Below are 22,903 nucleotides of genomic sequence, written 5' to 3'. Positions count from 1 at the left end.
TTCATATCAAGAGAGTCAATGGGTTCATGCTCCATTTGGCGCGCTAAAAATCGTCTCTTTCTTATTCCGCGCGCACTCTCTTTCCTCCTGCCGACGTGCTAAATCACACTCACGCACATTTTTGTAATTGATTGAGAGGACTTACCCAGATTTAGCGAAGTTTGCCAGCAGGGTGAGCATTGTGAGAGACACGGCTTGATCCTGCCGCGTGAAATTGTGCGGGAAGAGGATAGTGTTTCCACTGGCTGCGAGCGGTGCGCCGAGCATGTAGCCAACGTCGTCGCCTCTCGCACTTCCAATTCTCTGCAAAACGTCACCAGCAGAAACCGCAAGTGTGAAAACTCACTTGTACGATCCACAAAGTCGTGCGCCTCAATACACACTCTCTCAACTCGACTCGAAGGAGTCGAAGGTGCGGTTCCAAACACTTTTCGCACCGCGCGCGAACCGAGGATTCAGGCGCAAACAAGCTTTGCCCGGCGCGATTTTGATTGAATCCTCGCTTCTCATCGGTGCAGCCAAGATACACTACTAACTCCACTACCTTCCCATCGAATTCGCAGAGTGGCGGGAAAATGTCAGTTTAGAGGGTTCACCTCTCTTATTGATATTATATACTTTAAAAAAATTAGAAATTCCTGTCAAAATTAACTCACGAATCAATTCATTTCATAAAATTTACTGTCTATACCGAGGCAAGCGCACAAAAAATTTTCACTCATTGTCAGACATGGTGGCGGATGTTACTTGTTAGTATAACAAAAAATTGCAATTCCCAGCCGTCGTGGTGCTGTTTGTGAGCGAAGTGGGCAGTGGAAAGAGAATTATTTTAAATGTTCTAGAGCTTTGCTGGATTTTACCCCCCAAAAAATTCGTCAGTGTAACAGTGCCTCAGCAATGCTTCGAAGTCACGTGATACCATCTGTGAAACAATCTATCGCCGAATCAGTTTATGAACAAGAACTCTGGTGCAATCAAACAATGAATCAAACAATTGCATTCCTCACAATACTGAACTGATTAACTGATTTCCTGTTTCCAATTAATATTTTTGCAATTTATTTTTTATTTGGGGATATGTGGGGTAAAGTTACCCCCGCTGATCTGCCATAAAATTAAAATTTTTCGTCCTGGTGACGGTAAAATTGCACATAGCTTAAGAAACACTAAAATTTGTACTGTTGAAATTATTGTTGCCCTTTTCTTGCAACAAGGAAAATTGATTTTTGTTGTTGAGCTATGCACAATTCTATCAGTACCAGGGTGAATTTGGAAATTAATTTAAACGCATATTATTGCGTTTTAATAAATCATTGATTGAATGAATATTTGGAAATGTATTTTGTATTTTGAAGAATACAGCTTTTACAAGTTATAAAATTGAGAGAGCAGAAGAAATTCAAGGCTCTTAGAAAAAATGAGTTAATCGAATGTCTCCAGCCGGAAAACCAACTATTTTGTTGACTAAGCAAGTTCCATTTCATAGGCCGGTAGAATCACGCGCAAGCTGAATCACATCAATTTTCCGCAATTAGGAACAAGCTCATTAGAAAGCTAAACGGAGTGAACGTAACTAACTAGGCAATGAAGTTATCGGAACTCGAAGCAAGTGCTAATTCAAGCGTAATTTGCATCTAGCGCGAGAGCAACTGTTATGCATGGAGTTTACTCTCGCACGATTTAAAACGAGCCACCACCGACATACCCCACCATCGCTCACGTCACGTCAATTCCGCGAGCGCAAACTAGTCTGCGGCACACACACACGCATTGCCAATCTAATTTTGCGTGTAAGAGGGTGAGGGTGGCGCCTTTATTGAGTTAGCATGGCGAATTACGCGAGACAAAATTGCAAAATCGAGTCATCCAATGACGAATTTTTCACCTCCTGATCACGACCCGCGGCGGCGGCGGCGACGGCACAGAGCGCCTGCCTGCGAATTTTATGCATTATGCAACCTGCGCGACCGGGAAGCTCGGCGCGTTGCATAACTCTGTCATGAGCAGCCAGCGAACATTATCATGGCGTCTTCCGCGAATCGTGAATTTTTCACCGCTCTCGAAATGAAAGCGAACCGACTGAAAAGTTAAGCTCTCTTTGAACTCGGGAATATTATTGCACGCGCCCTTCCCTATTCCGCTGGCGGGCTTTCATCCTGTTTTCTTTGACCCGGGGAGTGGCTTTGTCAGCGGTGAAACAAAATGTTGCTGGGCCATCGTTATACCTGGCAGCCACGCCAACTTTTGGGTCGCTAAATATACAAAAACAATTCATAATTAAATGCCGTGTCGCACTCAACTGTTGGTAATGAACATTTTTAATTAGGTTTCGCTGGAAATGGTCAAAAGTGAATTAATGAAACCATAACAATGTAAAAACTAGCCTAGAATCCTTTTTAATTAAACTAAAAATTTGACAACAGTCCAAGCGGAAGCATATTCACAGTGAGCACGGGGTTGATGATGGAGGGTGTGTAAAACCATTTTTAATTGTTCAGGACCAATTAGTGCTGGACATAAATGAATGGATTCCTTTGAATCTAGGGGTGGAGAGGGGTTGTAAAGGAATGAGGTTACCACCCAGAAACCTTTTCGGCTCGTCAGGGGGTACCAGTATGTATTCAGTTGTATTTCTAACGAGCGGGAGCTGATATCTCGCGTTCGCACGATATTTTGAAATTCAACCCAAGCCTAGTTTTGACCTTTGACCTAAAATATTAAATAAAGAAACTTTGAAACTCAAAATTTAAAAATGGTCTTGAAAAATAATTTCTTCACAAAAGTTGTTTGACATGAAAAGGGTCTTCAAATAATGTTTGGTTCAGTTTGATAGTATGTTAAATATATTCTGAGAAATGGTTGATTTCTTTGTTTGTCAAAAAACCCTAAAATCCAGAAAAGCACTGAAATTTTACTGTATCTTCTTTGGGTTAATGCCACCAACGTAATGTGAACATCGATACGGTGATATAATGGGAAAATTTAGGCCAATTTATTTATGCTGAGACCGCCCGTAAAGATTTGCAGCGTAAAAGAAGTAACCAACCGTCCAAATTTCCCAGATATATAAGTTTCAGCTGGAATAAATTGAAGTACCAGTCGTCACAGTTTACCACCCTCTTAAATAGACGCATATTGATTCTCGCCCCTCTCTGCTTGAGCCGAATGGGTCGCGGTAGTTGGGGACCACCCACCCGCATGAATGCAAATTACGCATCGAAACGCTGCCAAAGCATCTTCTTATTGCAGGCCTCGCAACCCAAATGACAAATCGCGGCGTAAATCCCGGAGGCGCATAAAACAGCATCGTAATCCCGTTCGCGCTCGCATTCGGAACGCAATTTCACTTGCGTGCGAAGCCACACACACACACGAGCTGCCAATTTAAATGCAAATTTTATTTCTCAACTCGCCTTTTTGTGCATGCATATTGCGTCCAAATGCGTGAGTGTGTTGTGCGTGTGAGCGGCACGTGTGGCTGTGTGTGCCAGTTATCCAGCGCGCAGTTAATCATTTAAATCCCGTTTTTATCACTGCCTGATCCAGCCTTCGCCGCGCATATACGAATTTGCTACATTATAAAAAAAGCCACCGGCGTGCGTTCTTTTCGATGAAACTGCGTAATTTACCCGGCCATTATCTTAAAAGTCATAAAATGGCAGATGCTATTAAAGCTCCTAAAAATATGACGTGCGATGTTCATTTATTTTCGCAGAGGTAGTTAAAGCGAATTATTTTAGCTGTATCGTAGTTCGTTGGAATATTTTTCAAATGAAACGAGCTTTTTGGACTTTCATTGCACCGTTAACAGACAAGTTTAAATTTGTAAATTATACTCAAATTATGAAATACGAGTATTGTTCTCGTTTTTAGTACCGATTCTGTTTCATGCAATTTAAATCAAAATAATTGCATGGTTTTTACTGAAGCCCGAAATATGTATTATTTGATTTTAGTAATACATTCCTGATGCGATTGAAAATTTAAACGAGCAGTATTTGGAATACAATTTGATTCTATTCGGATCGTTGCCAGTTCAAACGAAACCATTTTGCCACAGTTCAATGTCTGTTATGAAGGAAAAAAATAGAAACAGATTCTGTAAATAAATTTTGCTCTGAATTATTTTTTCTTTACGTTTAAATCTTTCAGCTTTTGTTTACAATATATTTTAAAGTAATGGATTTTACGTTTCCGCCAATTTTTGGCACGTTGTGCAAATTTTTTCGACCGATTAACAAACCTAATTCAACCCTCATGAATCGATTGCTATGGTAAAAAATGAAATTTCAAGTAGTGCTCCTTTAACATCTCCATATTTAAAAGGAAAAATGTGTTATTATCCACTACAGCAAAAGCAGCTTTGAGCAGTTACATAAAACATGAAAAATACCTAGGATTAGCAACAAAAATCCAGCAAGGGAGTGAGGACGAGGACAGGAGGCCAGAAAGGGGATTATCGTGGCAAATAGCTGTGCGCTCACTCTCTCGTGGTATTATTTGCATAGGAAGCAATTAAAGCGTGCATGCACACTTGACGCCCGCAAGCCTGGTTAGAGGGCCATATTATGATCACGGTTTAATTACAGCGTACTAAGTGACTGGCCGAGCGTGCGATCGCGCACCGCAACTCTCATCCAGCAGGCTGGCGCAGGAATTTCAATATGCACAAGGCCGACACATTAGTTCGCAAGCGAGGGGAATAATCAATTTTTGTCACGCCAAATGTTGTTGTTGCTCCCGAAATCGACAATTCATTTGAGCAGAGGGCAGCAAAGCGCTTTGGAGATGTTTCTGATAATGAATTATTGTTGTGACACGCTGATTTATACCTCGAGCGTGTGATTCCAGCGGTAAAAAACGCACCTGCGCCAGCGAAATAAATGGCTCGCCCATTGATTTTTAATTTGCGACACCTGCGGAGCGAACAGTACCAGTTTTAACATTTCCCACTCGCCCCCTTTGTATTAGTTAAGCAAAAAACCTGGCCGTCCTGGCCATGAGGTGCCTCCAGCCCTGAATATTGCCAATAGAAGGTTGAATTTTGACAAAAGTTAAATTAAGAATGTTAAAATTTCGATCTTACTCAAAAATGTACCAAAATAAAATTAATATAATTTGTTTATTGAAATGAAAATTTCTCCATTAGTGTCAAAATATTCAAATGTTCTAAATATTTAACGAGACTTGCAAAAATTTCCAAATTTGTAGCAAATAATATTGTTACATTTTAAATTTAAAAAAATAGAATTTGAATAAAATTAATTCCTCGTTTGGTCATATTCGTTTAATTAATCAATCATCAAAATTCTAAATATCGCACGAAGACTTATCACAATTTTTTATCATTCACACATTCAGATGGCGATATAATGCAGTTGAGAGAAAATTAGCCAACATGAAAGTAACCAACTACTCGTTACATAATGATTACGATATTTCTATTGAGTATTTTCTTATATTATTGTCAAGCTAGTATTCATCGTTTTAGTATTTTACTTATATCAAAATAAAAAATATAATTGCTCTCAAACTCAATGATTAATTCCATAAACTTTGGACAAATTTAATAGCTACATTTTTAGACAATTTTTCTCAACTCAAATAAACGATCCTGCGAAAAATCAGGTAATTTAAATTCTCCAAAATTTTACCTGTGGGAAATCGGCGTCCTTGGCCTGGTAGGCGAAGTGGTAGACGTAGGTGGAGGCGGCGCGGCGGGAGTGCAGGCTGGCCAGTTTGAGCAGCGGGGCGACCGTGTGGCCGTCGGTCAGAGCCTCCAACGTGTTGTCCCGCAGGCTGATGGGGTGCTGCACGATTTTGGTCCAGTCGGTGTACTCGTTCAGCACGGCGGCTAGGATTTCGATCACGTGCCACGTGAAAGCGTTCCTGATAAAAGTACGCAGCACCTGCAACAACAAATCAAGCGTGCTAATATTTGCGGTAAATTTCAGCTTTGGCGCAGTGCGCATGGGAAAATTTAGCAACTATGCTCTAAATTAAATTACACACCAGCATGCGAATTAAAAAAAATCTGGTCTCAGGGGCAGTCGGCGTGCCCCAGTTAGCGGCGCTAATGAAGATTTTGCACCCACCTGGGCCTGCCTGTCCTCCTCCATGCCCCACTGCAGCTCGTAGGCGCTGATTTCGTGAACGCTCTCTGAGGTCGTGAAGCCTATCATCAGGGGCACTGTTGCGAAAGCGCCTGCTGTAAAAAGTGGGAATCATAATAAAATTGCAACCGTAACAACAAAGTGCGACACTAAAAATGGTCCTTTCAAGGAGGGAATGCCCGAAAATGAGCTGATCTCTCACTAATGTCGCGTAAAAATGCAATAAAATGTGATATATCAGCAAACGATCTTTTTCCCAGCAAAATCACCGTCGAAAAATTAGGGTGTGCTGTGATTTTAATTGTTCCAATGTCTAATTTATATTTTTTCCGTTAAAAAAGTGAACATTTTGTTTATTTGTTCTCAAGATCATCTTTTTTCCGACAGGTAAAAATATTTTAATTAACATGAAATTTCAACAAGGGTGGAGTTATTTGCTCTCACAAATAAAATATTTACACTTGTGGTTGAGAAATTGTTTAGCCAATTTACACGGTTTGAGACAGTATTTAAACGCTTTTAGCAGTTTTGGATTATTTTAAGAGTGGTTAAAATGGATTTAATGTGCGTAATTCATGCTTATTTGATGGTCCCGTGATGATTGGAAGTTCAGAAAAATGCGGTTGGTTTAATATCAAATAAATGCAGGTGACTAGTCTAAAATTTAATATTCTGACTCAAAGTCTAGTTTTATTAATCTTTATTAATATGAACTCATTCAAATCCTAAATAATAATTTAATATTATAATAGAGTAACGAACAATTAATAATGCTTTTTCCTTAACATCTGATTTGCACATTCACCATTGTGTTGACAAAAAAATTAATTAATATGACCTTCGTTTTTTCTTAAAAAGTATTTTAAAACAAATTCAGGTGATTAAAATTTGCATTATACGTCCATTCAACGATTTTCTAAGCTCTGCAATGATGGTCTAAATATATATCACCGCCATTGCATTGCAAAAGCTCTTCTCAGAACCGAGCGAACACTTCCAAGCGGAAACAATTCTCGGTGATGGAAAATTCGATTTGTTCGGCTGCGTGTGTATGTCTCACCAGTCTTCTCCCTCATGGTCCGCTCCGGGTCGGCGGCTGGAAGGGGTGGTCCTATTCTAGGCAGGTAGGCAGGTGTTGGCAGAGTAACAGACATCAATTTGGCCAGCGGAGCACGCTGCAAACAGCCTAGGAAATCTCTTCTAAGCTCGCAGCCTATTTGGCGAGCGACCGACGCGGCGGCCCTGTCGGCGTCCAACTGCACGGCCCAAGGACTCAGCACGCTACCACTCAAAAGGGCAGCACCGGAAACCAGACCTGCAGTGATTTGTTAAGCAGGGATTTGAGCTGTCGTCATTTATGGCCAGTGGTGAATAAAAAGCCAAATATATCACCAAATTTTAGTTCAGACGCGAAATTTAATTTAATTTTTAGGCAAAAAAATCTAATATGTTTTCAAATAATTTCAAACAGCAAGAAAATTGAAATACGCGAAAATAGGTTAAGTTAAGAACGTTGTATCATTAAATTTTGTTGGATAAACTCTAAATTCACGAAAATTGGAGGAAATAAGCTGTATTTTTATACTAATTTTGAAATTTTAGAAATTCCCTGAATTTTTTCCAGAAGAAAAATTGCTATAAGCTCTTGTGAAAAATGATGATATACCTAAAAAATTCGAGGAAGAAGGTTTTTCGTTTCTAACCCAAGAGATAAACAACTTGCGGACAGAGTGCAGTGATTTGGAAAGCAATCCGCAGAGCAGCTGTGCGGTTTTTATTCCCTCTCGTCAAAACTCACCTTTCGAGTCGGGCGAAAGTAGGAAAAGATTGACAAGGGTAGCCCCGGTGTGATGCCCTACAAGGAGGATTCTCTTGGGATCGCCGCCGAACTCGGCGATGTTTTCCTTGACCCACCGGACTGCCGCCTCCACGTCCTTCACCGGGAGCAGGCCCGACCCCTCCACGCCGGGGCCGGTTTTTAGGAAACCTGTCAGACAGACAAAAACATCGTTGAGTGCATTTTTCCTGGACAAGAAATATTTTTTTAAGCATTAACTCAGGTTGTATTGAAATGTTCCTTGAATATTTCATGCAATTATTGAAAAAAATCAATATCAAACAAGAAATTGCTTCGCAAAATATCATTTTTTAATTATTCGTCTTCTCTTTTGCCATTCTTTTATATTTCTTCTTCGTCAAATTAATTAGTATTGGCCAATCAAGTGGAAGTTAAAATTTTGCAGCTATATACATTTCATATTTTTTGGAACCTCTCTGCTCTCAGCACATCCCGTGGGCTATGATCGAGGTTCATGAAAATGTCTCGAAATCAAGTTTAACAGTCTAACTCATCAGAAATAATATGAGCATAGCCATCTTAAAGGTGGAACAAAGTTGAAAATACTTTGAAAATTTTTCAAAAACCACGCTAAACAATTTTGTGCATCGGTAAAGTTTCCATAAAAATTCCAGAACAAAACATTTCAGGAAAAACTATATACGCCAAAGCCTTAGCCATCCATATCGATCTTGGAGAAAGTTTCTCTCCGCCGAAACCCAAAGCAATAAATTTCATTGCTATCGTTTTTTTCTCTTTCTCACTATCGTAGTGAAAAGTTCAATCAAAGCGAAACTGCCGGCATATTTGCGCGACGGCGAATAAAATATTAACAGGCCAATCTGTGAGATTCGTTTCGTTTGTAGCTCTCGCTCACGTCGATGGCAGGCTAATCAATCCGGTTTTGTAGGCCAGTAAAGGGTGCAGCCGCTTTTTTGCCAGCTGCTTTAGCACATTGTAAAAAGGCTCATTAAAGCTGCGAGGGCCAAATCTCGGCCCACCCATCAAATAAAGGAGGGCTTAATCTAAGCTGCCGCCAGTCGTCGATAAATTAAAATAAGGCGGGTTGCTCTTTTCGTCGCGTTGGTTCCTCGTGGGGTTGGGAATTTAAGACAGTCGAATATTTTCCTAAAATCTATTATTTATTATATTTTTTCGGTTTAACTTTGGTACCTACTCTAATTTTTGTGGCAGAGTTTGAACTAAATAGTAATCCCTATAAATAGCTAAATCAACAGGCTTTGATGAAACCGCCTCTATTTAATAGAGACACAATCTAATTAAAATAAATTCACTTAACACGTGATTTTTGATTTGGAAATTGGACTGAAATATTTGTAAAGCACCGGCTAAAAAAATCGTATTTTCTTGGACAAAAATATAAAAAAAGACTGAAAATCGCAACCCTGTTGCTTCCATGAAAATTCCTCAGCGAGGAGCGGCGTACAGATAAAATTATCTGAAGTACACATCTTAATGAAGCAGGCAGCGTCGAGGAATTGTATAAATAAAGGCTGGTTGTGCTAAGTGCGAGGAGAAAAAGCTAGCACTTTGCGAATTTTCCTACGCCGGAGCCATTTGCGCCGCGTAAATTATTCAATACGCGCGGGGCGCGCACATTATTTTTCTTTCCTCTGCTCGCAGGTGGAAATAAGCTCTCTGCAGCCCCCTCGTCCCTCTTTTTCGCTCTCTTGAAGGCAGTAAAATAAATTTAAATGGTCTCGCGGCCTTTACGGTGAAATGAGTCTGTTTGAAAGAGTAATTACGTAATTACAAACGCGCAAAAGCTAAGTTGGTAAAGTTTGTGCGTGGATAATGACAAGAGCGAAAACGAGCTTGAGAAATATAATGTGTCGTAAAGACGTGAAAGTCGCCTTTTGTTGTGTTGCCACATTAACAGACATTTCTCGACTTATTTTCTACAATTAATAGCGCTCCGCTGGAAAGCGTAGATTTGCTCTCTCTTTTGTTCGCTTGGTGTAGCGTAATGAGAAGTTTGGCTTCGTCCGATTCCTTTTTTGTTTGAAAATATTTCCACTGAAAGAGGCTTTAATGAATAAAGAAAAAATTATGACAAAGCCTGAACTGAAATCGCTTTATGTTTCTTTAAAAGAGCTGACCAAAAGTTGGAAATTCAGACCAAAACAAAAATGAAAAATAGTTCGTTTTAGAATTGAAATTTTTTTGGCTCATTGTCACCTCTTCCAAGGAACCAAAGTGGTCTCAGGTTGCCAACGCCAATCCCTCGTACCCCCTTTTAACCGATTTTTAACTCCTCTTACTATATTGGTCTACCATTCGTACTCTAAGTTTCTTGAATTTCCACGATTATTACTTCCAATTAATGAACCATCAACTTGTTAGGAAAAATGATGAAAAGTAAATAAAAAATTTTCTCTTAGGAAATTTTTAGCACGTGCCGGGAAGTATCAAAAACTGAGCAGACAAAGAAAGGCGAGAGAATCAATAACAGCGGCATCATGGCCTGCAATCTAATTAATACCAGACGTTAATTGCGCCATTAATCAATTAGATTGCCCCGGCTAAATCAGCAATAACAGGCAGGCAGGCAGAATGTAATTGCACTGACACATTTCCCACTGGGGGTCGGGGCTGCTTTTAATGGGCGCGCCGACAAGTATCACCTTTCCGTCCGACTTCAATAATTAATGAACGTGTGCGCGCAGCACACAGGATCAGATACACACACGTCGGCTCGAGTGACGCTGGAAATTACACATTTAATTCTAATTCGTCGTTATATATGTATGTGAAATAAAATCCAGCTCGCGGCTAGCTGCCCTGTTCAATGATCCGCTCGAGTCCAATCAGCCCTTGGTGTGAAAGGGGCGGAAACCTGGATGAAGAGAGCGCGTTTCTCATTTCCAGAAGATGCGATTTTAATTTCCACTCCGCCAAAGCAATTTCGCATTCTGCTCTTTTCGGAGATTACTTTCTGCCTTTTCGCAACTACTGCTCTTGCACGAAACATACACAATTGTTTGTGTGTGAGAGAGAGAGAAACTCTCAGTGTGCCAACGGAACCTGCTGTTCTCGCAACAACACGCTCTGACAGCTTTCACAGGCACGTGTCCACTTTGGGTATGTCGCCAGACTTGGAGAGTCAGACGGTCAACCTTCCCGGAGAGCGCTTTCAAAACTACTTATGACAGTAAATATTTGATTTATTTTGTAAAAAAGCTAAAGAAATATTTTACTCCAAAATTTGAGCAGGAACATAAATCGATTTGGGCATTAAGCATGAAATCCCTTTCCAGGAAGCAGCGATGGTGTGGTCATCCTCACACTTTCATGAATTTCAACGAACTGACCATTAATGCAGAGTATTTGGGCAATTAGGCCGGCATATTGATGAACTGATTCGCACCTCCCTTCGCATTCAAATCGACGCGTCGGCCGTGATCAAATTAACCTGGCCCTTTCCACCAGCCTCCAATTTCCCGGGCGCTGTTCCACTTTGGTGCCAAAATTTGTCAGCTCGCGACTGACACTTTGGCACGCAAATCGTGGAGAAGAATTGGCAGCGAGGAAAAAATTGTCAGCATTGTGTGAGCGTGTGTGTGTGTGTGTTGCTGCGCCATTACTCTGAGCAGTTTATTTATAGGGTGCGTTGGCTCGCTTTTTCAGCCGTGCGGACGTTAATGACCACCGCAGACGGCAATTATTGTTCACAAACCCGCTCTCCGAGTGCATCGACAATTCCAGCGACACTACCGCCAAAGCAGAGTTGCATTAAAGCACGAAAGCAGGAGTTCCTAAACGGTAATGACACGAGTACTGCTTTTTTACGCTGGTAATTTCTTTTAATTAAAACTGCGCCTGGGCGAGTGTGGTTCCGAGATGCGCGAGAAAATTGAACTTATTCGCGTCACGCGCAGAAAAGCAAGCCCTTCGAAAATTACACCGGCTGTAGGTTTATTGCCTCTAAAAATAGTCTTTTAACGTGTTAAAGCGTCTTTACTCGGGCTTTTAATTTGATGCAAATTTGTGACACAGCTAATGTAATTCATGAATGTGTCATGATACACCCCAGCTATCATGAGTCATAAAATTTTGAGTAACTTGAATTAGCAAGTTAAAACATTGACAGGACCTTTTAGACCACTTAAGAGACACAGATAAATCCAGGTCAAAAAATAGGGCGTAAAAATATATTTTCAGACATGTTGTTTCAACGCTTAAAAGTTTAATTTGTAACTTAAGACGTGTTTTTTCTTCAGTTTTTTCGAGCAAGAATCATGCAATTTTAAGCCGTTTATACCATGTTCAAAACCGTCTAGATCGGCCTCTATTTTAAATCAGAATTCTTCTTGCAAGGAAAATTTCCCAAAAGAACCGTCTAAAATAGAGATCCCTAGTTATTTTGCCTAAAATTAACCGTTTTTGCATTTGATAGCCTCTTCCTCGGTGCAAATTCGAAACTCAGGTGTGCGGAGTTAAGGTAATTCGAGTTGCAGCCGGCTCGTCCCTTTCCATAATATTGATCAGTCTGGATATAAAGGACCGGGGACAGGTGTGACAGTCGGGCTCAAATTGACAGCTCACGTAAAGACCTTCTCGTCGCTCATCATTCAGCCCTTTCCTGGCTTGGCTGCTGCAGAGCCACGGACGAAAAGAGAGGAGCAAAAAAGCGAGCCTGCCCCTGGTTATTAGACACAGCTTTGAGCGGCGGGCTCAGTTCTTCCGACCACTTTTTGTCAACGGCAGATTCATAGCTTTATTATCAAATTCCTTCGCACCCTGGCGAATTTTTATGATACTGATACGTGGCTGATAAATAATTTTCCCTTATTCATTTGAATTTTTGTGTCTCTCATTAACCGCAAAATTTCCACATTCGTCATCATTAAACAAGAATATCATTGCTTATGCCGCTCGTTTCGGCGTGTTGACTATAAAAATCTCATTTGCGACAGAATATAATTTCGGATTAGATTAACGCAGCTCCACGCTAAACACATTTAGGCCCGCGCTTAATTGCGTTCTTTCGTGCGAACTGTTTGTTAATCCACGCGCACGACGGGTGAGGAAAAGGAGTGAGCGACACGCGATTACGAATGATAAGTGTATGGCGTGGGCAGGAAATTCGATTAGTCTCTTAATCTCTACCGTGGTTACAATTATTACTGCTTTCAGCAAAAATTAGCAATTGTGGTTTGGCGAGATTTGAGGCTAATTGAATTCCCTCGACGATATTTGCAGTGAATTTAACGGAACAGCTCAGCGACAAATTTCTAGTCTCTGGGGCAGTCAAAGGCAAACAAAATCACGTCAAAATGCACAAGGGATACAATCGGAATTGGACTAAGCATAACTAATATTCTCAGGCAAAAAGAAAGGAAAAATTTTTAAAGTAAAGCAAATCTCATGAAACTACAAAAAAATAATTTAATGAAAGACCGTCTTTGACGAGGTTTATGAGCACACCAATCGATTCTTGAGGGTCGAATTAGGTAAAGTGGATATTTTACCGACCAAAAAGGTCCAGCGCGACGTGCATAGTACGAGTAGAACCTTTACCTCCAAAACAATATGAACGTATATGCGAGAGCTGCGCATGCGTCAGAGCTGGCTGGATCTGACAAAGAAGTACAGGCGGTCTCTCTGCAAGTGCTCAAACCAGCTCTGACGCATGCGCAGCTCTCGCATATACGTTCATATTGTTTTGGAGGTAAAGGTTCTACTTGAAAAAAGTTCTGCTTGTGCTATGCACGTCGCGCTGGACCTTTTGGTCGGAAAAATATCCACTTTACCTAATTCGACCCGCAAGAATCGATAGGTGTGATCAGAAGCTTCGTCAAAGACGGTCTTTAATTTGACGGAAAAATCATATTATGCAATGTTTCACAATTATCTAATTTGAAAGCTTACAAAAGGATTTTTAACTTATTTTTATTTACCATGACCTAAATAAAGGAAAGTTTTGACTGTTCTCGATTTAAAATAAATTATTGATCCTCCCACAGCCTTCCTTTATTACGGCTCCATTGTTCATTTTCTCGTCCATCATTTTTACAAAATGCCGCAGCTTTATTTTCTTTTCTCCGAGCATAATCTGAATCGCAATGAAAAAGGGAAACATTCCGCTCGAGCGGAGCACGATGAAGGATCGCGGAAGAGTCGTTATCCTCTCTCGGTGCTAAATATATAGGTCGCTGAGTTTTTATCTTGACTTGCTCCAACACCGAGGAGTACATTGAGAGTGAGCCATGTTAATATATCTTGATCGGTGATGTCGCACCACGCGGCACACCAACCATAAACAAGGACGCGGCACTCCAAGTTTTATAACAAGTACCCGGTGTCGGTGAAAAGAGCGAGTAAAAATAAATCCAGCAGCTCGTCGCGTTGATGACGGTCATCCATCATGCAGGGCGCAACAATCTCTCCATCTCCACTTGCATGCGCCGCCTATTAGCTGAGCGTGATGGAAAAGCGTCGAAACTTTCCCGTTTGAGGGCAGACGGCGTGAAAAGACTGCTGCCGCCAGGGAAACAAAAAAATATATAAGAGCACTGAGGAAAAGGAGTTTCGCGTTGCGCGGCACGTGTGTGTCGCACGGATAGAAAGAAAAAGGATAATTTTTTTCTATATATCAGAAAGGAGGCTCTTTTGTGCTTAGTTGCGGGCACACAAAATTTATTAGCCTTGCGAGTTTCCTCACGAGATTTGATGTAACATGGTTTTAATACGAGTGTCGAAACTATCAAATTAGATGAACAATTTTGATGCACTCGTTTCCTAAAAATCGAGGTGAAATCTGGAGAAACGGGTCTCTCAAATCAAACAGAAAAATAACATTGTTTTTCTAATAAAGATTAGATTTTTAGTTTGCAGTACAAAAAATTTCATATTTGTCAAACTGACACAAATTGATTCACAGAATTCACACCTGGGAGCCGGGCCATCGCCATGAATTTTGAACACAAGTCAGATCGTTGCATGCCAGGCTGGTTGTTTTGAGCCGAAATTCGCACGCTCCGGCGCTCACAAGGGAAATTATGAGCGAAATTCAGGAGGAGCGACGCAGAGGCAAACAAAACAAACGCCGCTTCATTGTTTCCAAACGCAGATAATAAGTAGCGCAGTGTGAATAATATACACAGTTTTTGAAATTCAATATCTTGGCGTCCGGTGCATTAATATTTATACTGCATCTGCCGCGTCAATTCGTGAGAGGCGAGCGCTTTTATTGCTTTATATCGCCGCGTTTTGCTGCCACTGCTTTTACGACATCATGACTTTTTGGGGCTTTCGCTTTTGTGTCTCTATAAAAAGAAAGGGAACGGCAGAGCTTAAAGAATATCTAGACGTCCTTGAGATATATTTGGCAGCTTCAATTTGCGCCAACAACCGTTAAAATGGATCTTTACGCAGGCCATAAATTAAGAAAATTTTGCATTTTAGCTCTGGAAAATATTTCTTTTTTGAATATACATATTTTATTGTGGAATCTAGCAACAATTCATCTCTAAAAAGTGAATAGAATCAAATCAAGGCTGAAAAACAATTAAGTTTTTTTAGTTTCTGTCAAAAATTTAAAAAGTTTATAGTTTGATTTCGATTCCTCTCGTCACGATTTATCCAACAGTATGAAATTATGAGGCAAATTTTTCTGCTGACAATCAGGACATAAATCCTGATTTTCAATAAGGAGACAGTGCTCGCCACTTCATTGGCTTGTGGTTGATTTTCTCAGAAATTTAAATGGCAGCCTGGGAAAATTTTACGTCTTTTCCAATTTTTAGAAACAATGCTTAAGCGGTAACATAGTAAAAATTATTTTTCGATGTTTTCAGTCCATATCCACTTTAAAACCGTTTTATCGCGAAAGAACCATGAAATGCTTTTAATTACTGAGGGCCTAAACCCCTTTTAGTATACTACGTCCCACTCGTCGAAATGCAACGTTAATTTAGCTAACAAAGGAGCTGCAATTGGGACCGTCCACTTTATAGGCAAACGCAAGTTTGTGACGCGCGCGGTATTTGGGTCAATTGAAATCGATAGGCATGTCGGAGGGTATGTATAGCAGCAGCAAAGCCCTGCTGGCGTCGTGTTTCTTTGTTTTTACACCGTGTCCGTGTATGATATACACGGGTATAATGCGACTTTGATACTTTACAATCACGGTGGGACCGTTTTACGCGCTGCTGCCTATCAATTTTATTAAGCAATTCATCGGAACGGCTCACGCTATAATGGCATTCGCATAGTAAAGCAGTATGCAAATGTGTAGAGATGCGAGAGCTCAAATTTCCCGCCCTGGTCCAAAATTTTTTGAATCAAAAATTTCAAACTCAAAATGTTTTGATGGGACATTGTTAACAATTTTTATTATACTATAATTCATGAGATAGGATATTATATAATTAATTGCATATTAAATTTAAGATAGACCAAAGTGAATGAGGGTAAACTCTCCAGGAAATTTTGAAAGCCCAATTTTATTTCTGCTGTCCGAAATTTTAAAGATTAAAAGACTTTACTATCAATTTGCCCAGTAGAAAATGGAAACATTTTTTACCTAAAACTAATTATTGTTATAAAAAAGAAAATGCTTTTTTTAAATACGATAACTTGATTCAAGGATAATTACTTAATTATTATCTATTTGCTTGACTTAATTCAAACAAAGGGACGATTTAATTTTTGTAATATATTCAATATTAAATGAATTGCAAATAAATACATGAAAACAGATTTTAATCCAAGAAGAGAAGCAAATTTTATCAATTTTTCCGTTTCATTTATTACTCTGAGAGCTCTTTTGAATAAAGAAATAGCTTGGTAGTTTACATGATTATTAGAAATTGAAGCAAAATATTTTATTTTTATCAGGATCGAGTTCAAGCAGTCCTACGTTCGATAATGCCAAAATGACCTCAAAGAGCTTGGTTGATAAATTTATTACACAAACAAAGTAATCCAAAATGTTTAGCCTTATAGAACAAGTCAAATTAAAGAATAATTTTATAGCTGCATCAATCACAATTATTATTAGTCAATTTAAATTCAAGATAGAGATTACAATTTTAATGTATATTTATTGCCTCATTGGCAAAGTTAAAAGCTGATTGCAATTCCGCTGAAGACCGCGAACCTCAATGAACTGGTGCCCCGCGTGCATGCACAATCGCATCAAATTGCTGTGTGTTGGTTAAAACTAGCGTAACGAGAGATGTTCCTTTCATAATTCATGTGTATTACACAGGCCGTGAATCGTAGAGCAGCGAACAGTGCCAATTTGCTCGATTTAGATGTGCCGTGAGATGCATTTTGCGACTTGATATAACTTCTGCAGATGCATTTTCTCCCTTTTAGTCAAGCCGACACATTTATTTGAAAAATGCCGGCGCTCTGCCATTATCTTCCAGCAGCGCACCGCATTTTAAAAGCAGAGCCGCAGCAGCTTGCGCTCCCTTTTAATGCGGTGCAAATAGAATGCAGTCTGGAATGCATGCGCCTGCAATTTTTGCTTTTGTGCAACGCTCTGTGAAGTGCTGTGCGGCTTTTCTATTTTGTTTTTTAATTTGTGCTGCTGCATTTCTTGTTGCGCAGGGATAAATTTCCCCGGCTGTTCGCGCGTGTGGCGTAAATTTGATAAACGGTGCTGCTCATTTTTGCTTCTTGTAAAGAGATCGTCTACATAAGCTATAGCGACTGCGAGTGCGAGTGCGAGGTCGTCTCTGAATGCTGCGAATGGAAAAAGAGAAAGCAGGAAACATGTTTTCTTTACATATATTCTAGATTACTGCCTCTTCAATCGAATACATCACCAATTTTATTTTCCTGGAAATATTAATATCGGCATCTGCTTAAAACCTTTTCTAACTTTAAATATATAGGGTTGGGTATTTTAGACAGTTTGCTCTGTTTTTGGAGCCAATTAAATATTATTCTTTACCTGGCAATGAGATTCAGAATCACTTTTTGGAACTAAATTGTAACTAATAAGGCTTCTTCAAAAGTGCACTAATATTAAATTTTTGAAAGCGCAAATCGATTCCCAAAAGTCAAATTAGATTAGGCAGACGAATCATCCGGGTGACTGTTATAGACACGAAGAGCCAAAAATCGGCGAAATCGAGTAAATCTGATTGGTTGTCAGCGTTCTCATTGAGAGTTTATTTCTAGATATTCAGACTACAAACCGTTAAAGTCACGGTGACTATACGTTTCCACCGAATTTTGGCTCGTCGTGTCGAATTATCGGTCGAGTGATTCAGCTGCCCAACCAAATTTAACAATCGCGAATCGATTATAACTTTCAAAAGTTAAATACCAGTGCTAAATAGAGTGATTCGTTGCCATTTGGTGTCAAATAACAAATCTGATGCTTAGGAAAAACCTCCCATAAATCACGGTACTTGTTATGCATTTGATTTTCTAGCTTCTTTTATCTTTCAGCCGTAATTTTGTCATGGCATAAGGCAAAAGACTCTCGGTATGACTGAGTGGTAAGTATTAGAACATATTATTAATTTCTGAGAAGGGAGAAATGTATGTAATGTAAGCGAGCTAAGTGCCTCTTCGCATGCGATCCTATTTGCCATTATTCAATTGTGTGCTTATTACGTTTGTTATTCACACCAACACTCCAATAGATAAAAGCAATTTCAATAAAGCATTTTCCGCAGTCACATAAAAGGACGCGTTTGTGCACAAAGGGATGCACATTATTTTTAATCTGTATCGGAATAGTTTTACAAATCCGACAAATCCGATTTTCCTCCATGCATGAATAACTCGAACGACTCTTTGATGAGTCCAATATCGCCAAACACGCACAAAAAGCTGCGCTGAGTGAATTATCCACATGCACCGCCGGGCGAACCGTATATGGCAGAGACACTAATGACGTGGGCAACTTTGGCGAGAATGTTTCAATTGCGCACGCCACTCGCATGCAGTGCACACACCAAGCGCGGCGGTATAAATGCCTGCCAGTTGCATAATTCACTCGTTTAAATAATGCTAATAATGGTCTGTGCCTGCCTGAGCGCAAATTAGTAATTTGATCAGTGGCACAAAAACAAATCCGTGCGAGCGCCGAGGGAGTGCAAATAAATTGAGCTGGCGTGCGCGCAGCAATTTAATTAAGCAATCCGCTCTCGGCAGCACCGGATGTAATCAAAGATGCGCCTCAGACAGCCGTCATAACTCTGCCGCAATTGCACTTGTGAGTGTGTGTGTGTGTTGAGCTCTCTCTCCCCGGCTGCATAATATTGCATATTATTATTATTATCATCATCATCATCACTTTGTACTTGGCACGCGGACACTCGTCCCCAGAAGCTGCTGCAGCAGCGCTATACAGGGACGATGAATCATAATTAATGCGAACGCCTCCCTGACACCATTGCAAGGCTGCCGACACTGACTGCACACATACACATGCACCTCGCGTATGCATTCAATTTGCAGTGAAATGTGGCTGCTGCAGGGATATTAAGAGAAATGGACAGAGCTCAGTGATTAGCATAAAATTGGAACGTATAGCTCTGCTAGCCAACCAAGACCATGGAAAGAGAGATTTATTGTAAAAGCGTCCAACGCATATTTAATTTTAAATATATGCTATGAGAAGGGGGAGTCCATCATGATGTGCTACTTTTTGCTGGATTCAAGATAAACACACCTCTAAGGCCCAGAAAATGAGGGATCCAATGGTCAACCCGTTGTCCTAACATGATTCCCATCAGGCCGCTGTAGAGGCGCTAATTAATGTCCTTAGCTCGCATATAGTGCAATAATTTTGAGACTTCGTTGCTTAGAGCATTTTGTTAGATATTTGTTGAATGAACTAACTCTTCCTTGATAATGAGTGTTTTAACTAAGGATGGTAGACACAGGATGCGACAGTTAATTTGGATTCTACAGTTATACTCACATTTTGCAAACTATTATATTGTCCCACTGGCGGTTTGTTTTTGAAACCACTGTGCGCCGAGAGATTTTCCAATGTAATTTATAGTATTTACAATACATATTTTGCTATAGCTCTGTTGCCTTTTCTTGCATTAATTCCTTCTGATTTGACTAATTAATTGATTTTAAAAATTTGATTTGGCAACAAGAGCAGTCTTACTGCAAGCTTTGGGTATTTCTAAGGCCGGTTCTTTCTATTTAATGTTTTAGTTTCCCCTTTAAAGGGCTTCAAGGACAATCGATTTTACTCCAATCAATCAGAAACAGCTTTGCGGTCGAAAATTCGAATTGCAATTCAATGAAGAAAATTAAAATAAATGCCACCCTTCTCTACCGCAAATTGTCTTGACAAACGGGCCGCGAAAATCGCATTTGACGTGCTCGAAGCCGTTTACCCCGAGGGCTGGCGAAGACAAGTCTCAAAACTTGAGCCGCCTTCGTTGTCGAGCTATCGTTGCAAATGACAATTTGCATTGCTCGAGCCGGCTTAATTCGCAAATGAATCTCCAAGGAAATGGTGGCCAGAACTGGAGCTGCCGGCTGATAATGGGCGTGCTTTGGTTATTATTATAATTATTAGCAGCATCCAAGAAAGCAGGCGAGCCCTCTTGTCGGCTCCTTCGGGGACCCTCGCGGGACCGGGCCGGCTCTCTAGATCTCTCGCAGCGAACTGTTGAACAAGCACGGAATTTAATGCAAATTGCATTTCGGCTTGCTGATTCTCCATCTAGCTCTCTGTTTTACGACTTGACACTCCTCCCGCTCCCAAGCAACTCTAACTACACAAATTTCACGCAGGGCTGCTGCCGTTTTCGCTGCTCCTCAGAGAGTACAATAGACGCTCGCCATCCTTCCGCTTCTCCCCTCAGCAAGTTTCCATCATTATTTTTTAATCGTGGAATATACAGGTCGTTCAACCATGGAAGGTGGAGTATATTTTACTCAAATGCCAAGAGAGTAATGTAAATTGTAAAATTAACTGACGAACGAAAGCTTTAAATGGGGAACTCATGTTCACTGTTTAAAAGCAGGGATTTTATGAGCCAAGTGCGTTTTAGTTAAAAAAATAGCTCAGTTTATTTTTGTATTCAAATCAAAATTATCCTTAGAATGCCATTTTAATTCGTTAGCAAAGCCGTCACAATTTAATTTTAATTTCTCCAACACTACATATTTTTTGGAAAAAAGATGACTTGTTTATTTAGTTGGGGTTCCATATCAGATGAGTTTTAACCAATTTTGGAGCTTTATTGTCTCGAAATAGGGGATTTAATATAAAATTCAGGTGACTTTCTCCATGAATTTTGAAGTATTAGATGAAATTTAGACAGTTAAGGGAATCTTATAGTTCATAAAATATTTTTCTCCAATTCTACATCCCTAAAATCGACTTTGTGTCTTATTGAAATCATTACAATTTTCGTTAAAATTGTTTCTTTTAATCAAATCATCAAAATTATTCGATTAAACTTGACAAATGATCCCTTTTCTGGTAAACTGACCGATTTGCTAGAGGATATATGAGCGATTTTTATGTTTTGAAGTAGCTCAAAAGGCAATTTAGGTGATTTTGGCCATTTAAGCTGTCAAAATAAATCTCAATAGTGAGTAATTTGTGATCCCAAAATAAATCATTGTCAGCATACTTTGAAAATCCATTTTTTCCAAATTGTACGTGACAAACATTTATTATTAGTGCGAAAGTGTGGCGAAAGTCTCTTTACATTGCCGCAAAAATATTTCGCTGAGCATCGCTAAGACAATTTACGACATCATATGAAATATCACCACTCGCAACAATGCCAACGGAAAATAATTCTCAGCAAATCGCCGTACATTACATTGTGCGTGTTCCAGGACGCGGAAACTTTTACTGCCAGTTTCGCTTTTTGATGCGTCGCCGAAGCAATATACTGGTCGCGCCATAAAAGTTCGGCCAGGCGACGAAAGAATTTTTTTGCCTTTTCTGCGAACACAAACAGCGCGGTGACAGGAATGGAAGTCCATACATCATACATCAGCAGGCGATTTTCTCTCCGGACAAGCCTTTGCACGTCCGAAACACTGAGTTTGTTGCAACCTACCGAAAGGCCGGATGTGCCGATGCAAAAAAAAAAAGAGAACGAAAGTGGTTTCAGAGGCCGTGCACCCTTTGAGAGGGTTGAGATGCGGTGCAGGGAAATAGTTTGCAAGCTTCCTGCTGCGAGCGTAGAGAGTGGTCTCTTTTGAAAAAAAACCGTACACACGTATTTTGATGCAGTTTCCCTTTATACTGGAGATAAAAAAACGTTTCAAGTTTTTGTACGCGCGTATGGAGATGCCCGAGATAGATAAAAGTAAAGCTTCTTGTATGGAATCTCTTCTTTGTGCAGCAGAGAGAGCGAATGCAAATGCGTTCTGTAGTGGAAAAATTAGATACGTTGCATGCATTAGAGTTAATGATGCAGACATGTTTATTCTCAACCTTCCGCGATAGGAAAGATTTATATTTATTCTCTTTTAGACGAATAGTTCTATTACTCTGTCGAGTATCTCAAACAAAAAAAATTTTATTTCGAATTATGACTTGACGAATGGTGGACAATTGACAAAACGTACGAAGACAATATGTTATTAGAAAATGTCCTATATATTTAGGAATCGATCCCACTTTTCAAGGGTTGGAAACTCTTGAAATCATACTTCCTTTTCATAGTAATTTATAAATTTTGTAATTAATGCAAACAATTGAAGAAGCTAAAATCAGGTCAGAAAGTTTAATATCCCATTTTTCCTGTAAAAATATTAGTTTAGCCAATTTCAATAAAAGACTGCGAACACAAAGACCATCAATTTATATTTTAAAATTAAAAAAGCTAAAAAGTTATATCAGCACTGTTCCTAGAGGAAAAAATAAAATCCTCATTTATACTTAATGAAGCTATTTTCGACTCTGCAATTTATTTTTCTGCCTTAAAAGAGTTTCTAAACATTAAAAAAGATTTTAAAGGTTCAAAACAAC

The 22,903-nt window shown here is 39.8% G+C and overlaps 1 protein-coding gene across 2 annotated transcripts in view; it reads right to left on the bottom strand.

Moving 5' to 3' along the window:
- The window catches only part of LOC135942068 (neuroligin-4, X-linked-like), a 193,652-nt gene that overhangs the window by 10,454 nt on the left and 160,295 nt on the right, over positions 1-22,903 (bottom strand). The window contains exons 6-10 of one of the 2 annotated variants that reach the window (XM_065487982.1): positions 7,912-8,100; positions 7,174-7,428; positions 6,096-6,208; positions 5,655-5,909; positions 146-303 (exon numbers count right to left, since the gene is read on the bottom strand). In XM_065487982.1, the coding sequence (XP_065344054.1) occupies positions 146-303; positions 5,655-5,909; positions 6,096-6,208; positions 7,174-7,428; positions 7,912-8,100 (970 nt within the window). The remainder of the gene's footprint in view (positions 1-145; positions 304-5,654; positions 5,910-6,095; positions 6,209-7,173; positions 7,429-7,911; positions 8,101-22,903) is intronic. The other variant, XM_065487983.1, reaches the window with a different exon arrangement.

This window comes from Cloeon dipterum, chromosome 4, assembly GCF_949628265.1.
Source record: "Cloeon dipterum chromosome 4, ieCloDipt1.1, whole genome shotgun sequence".
NCBI lineage: Eukaryota > Metazoa > Arthropoda > Insecta > Ephemeroptera > Baetidae > Cloeon > Cloeon dipterum.
This window is presented reverse-complemented; position numbering and strand designations above follow the sequence as displayed.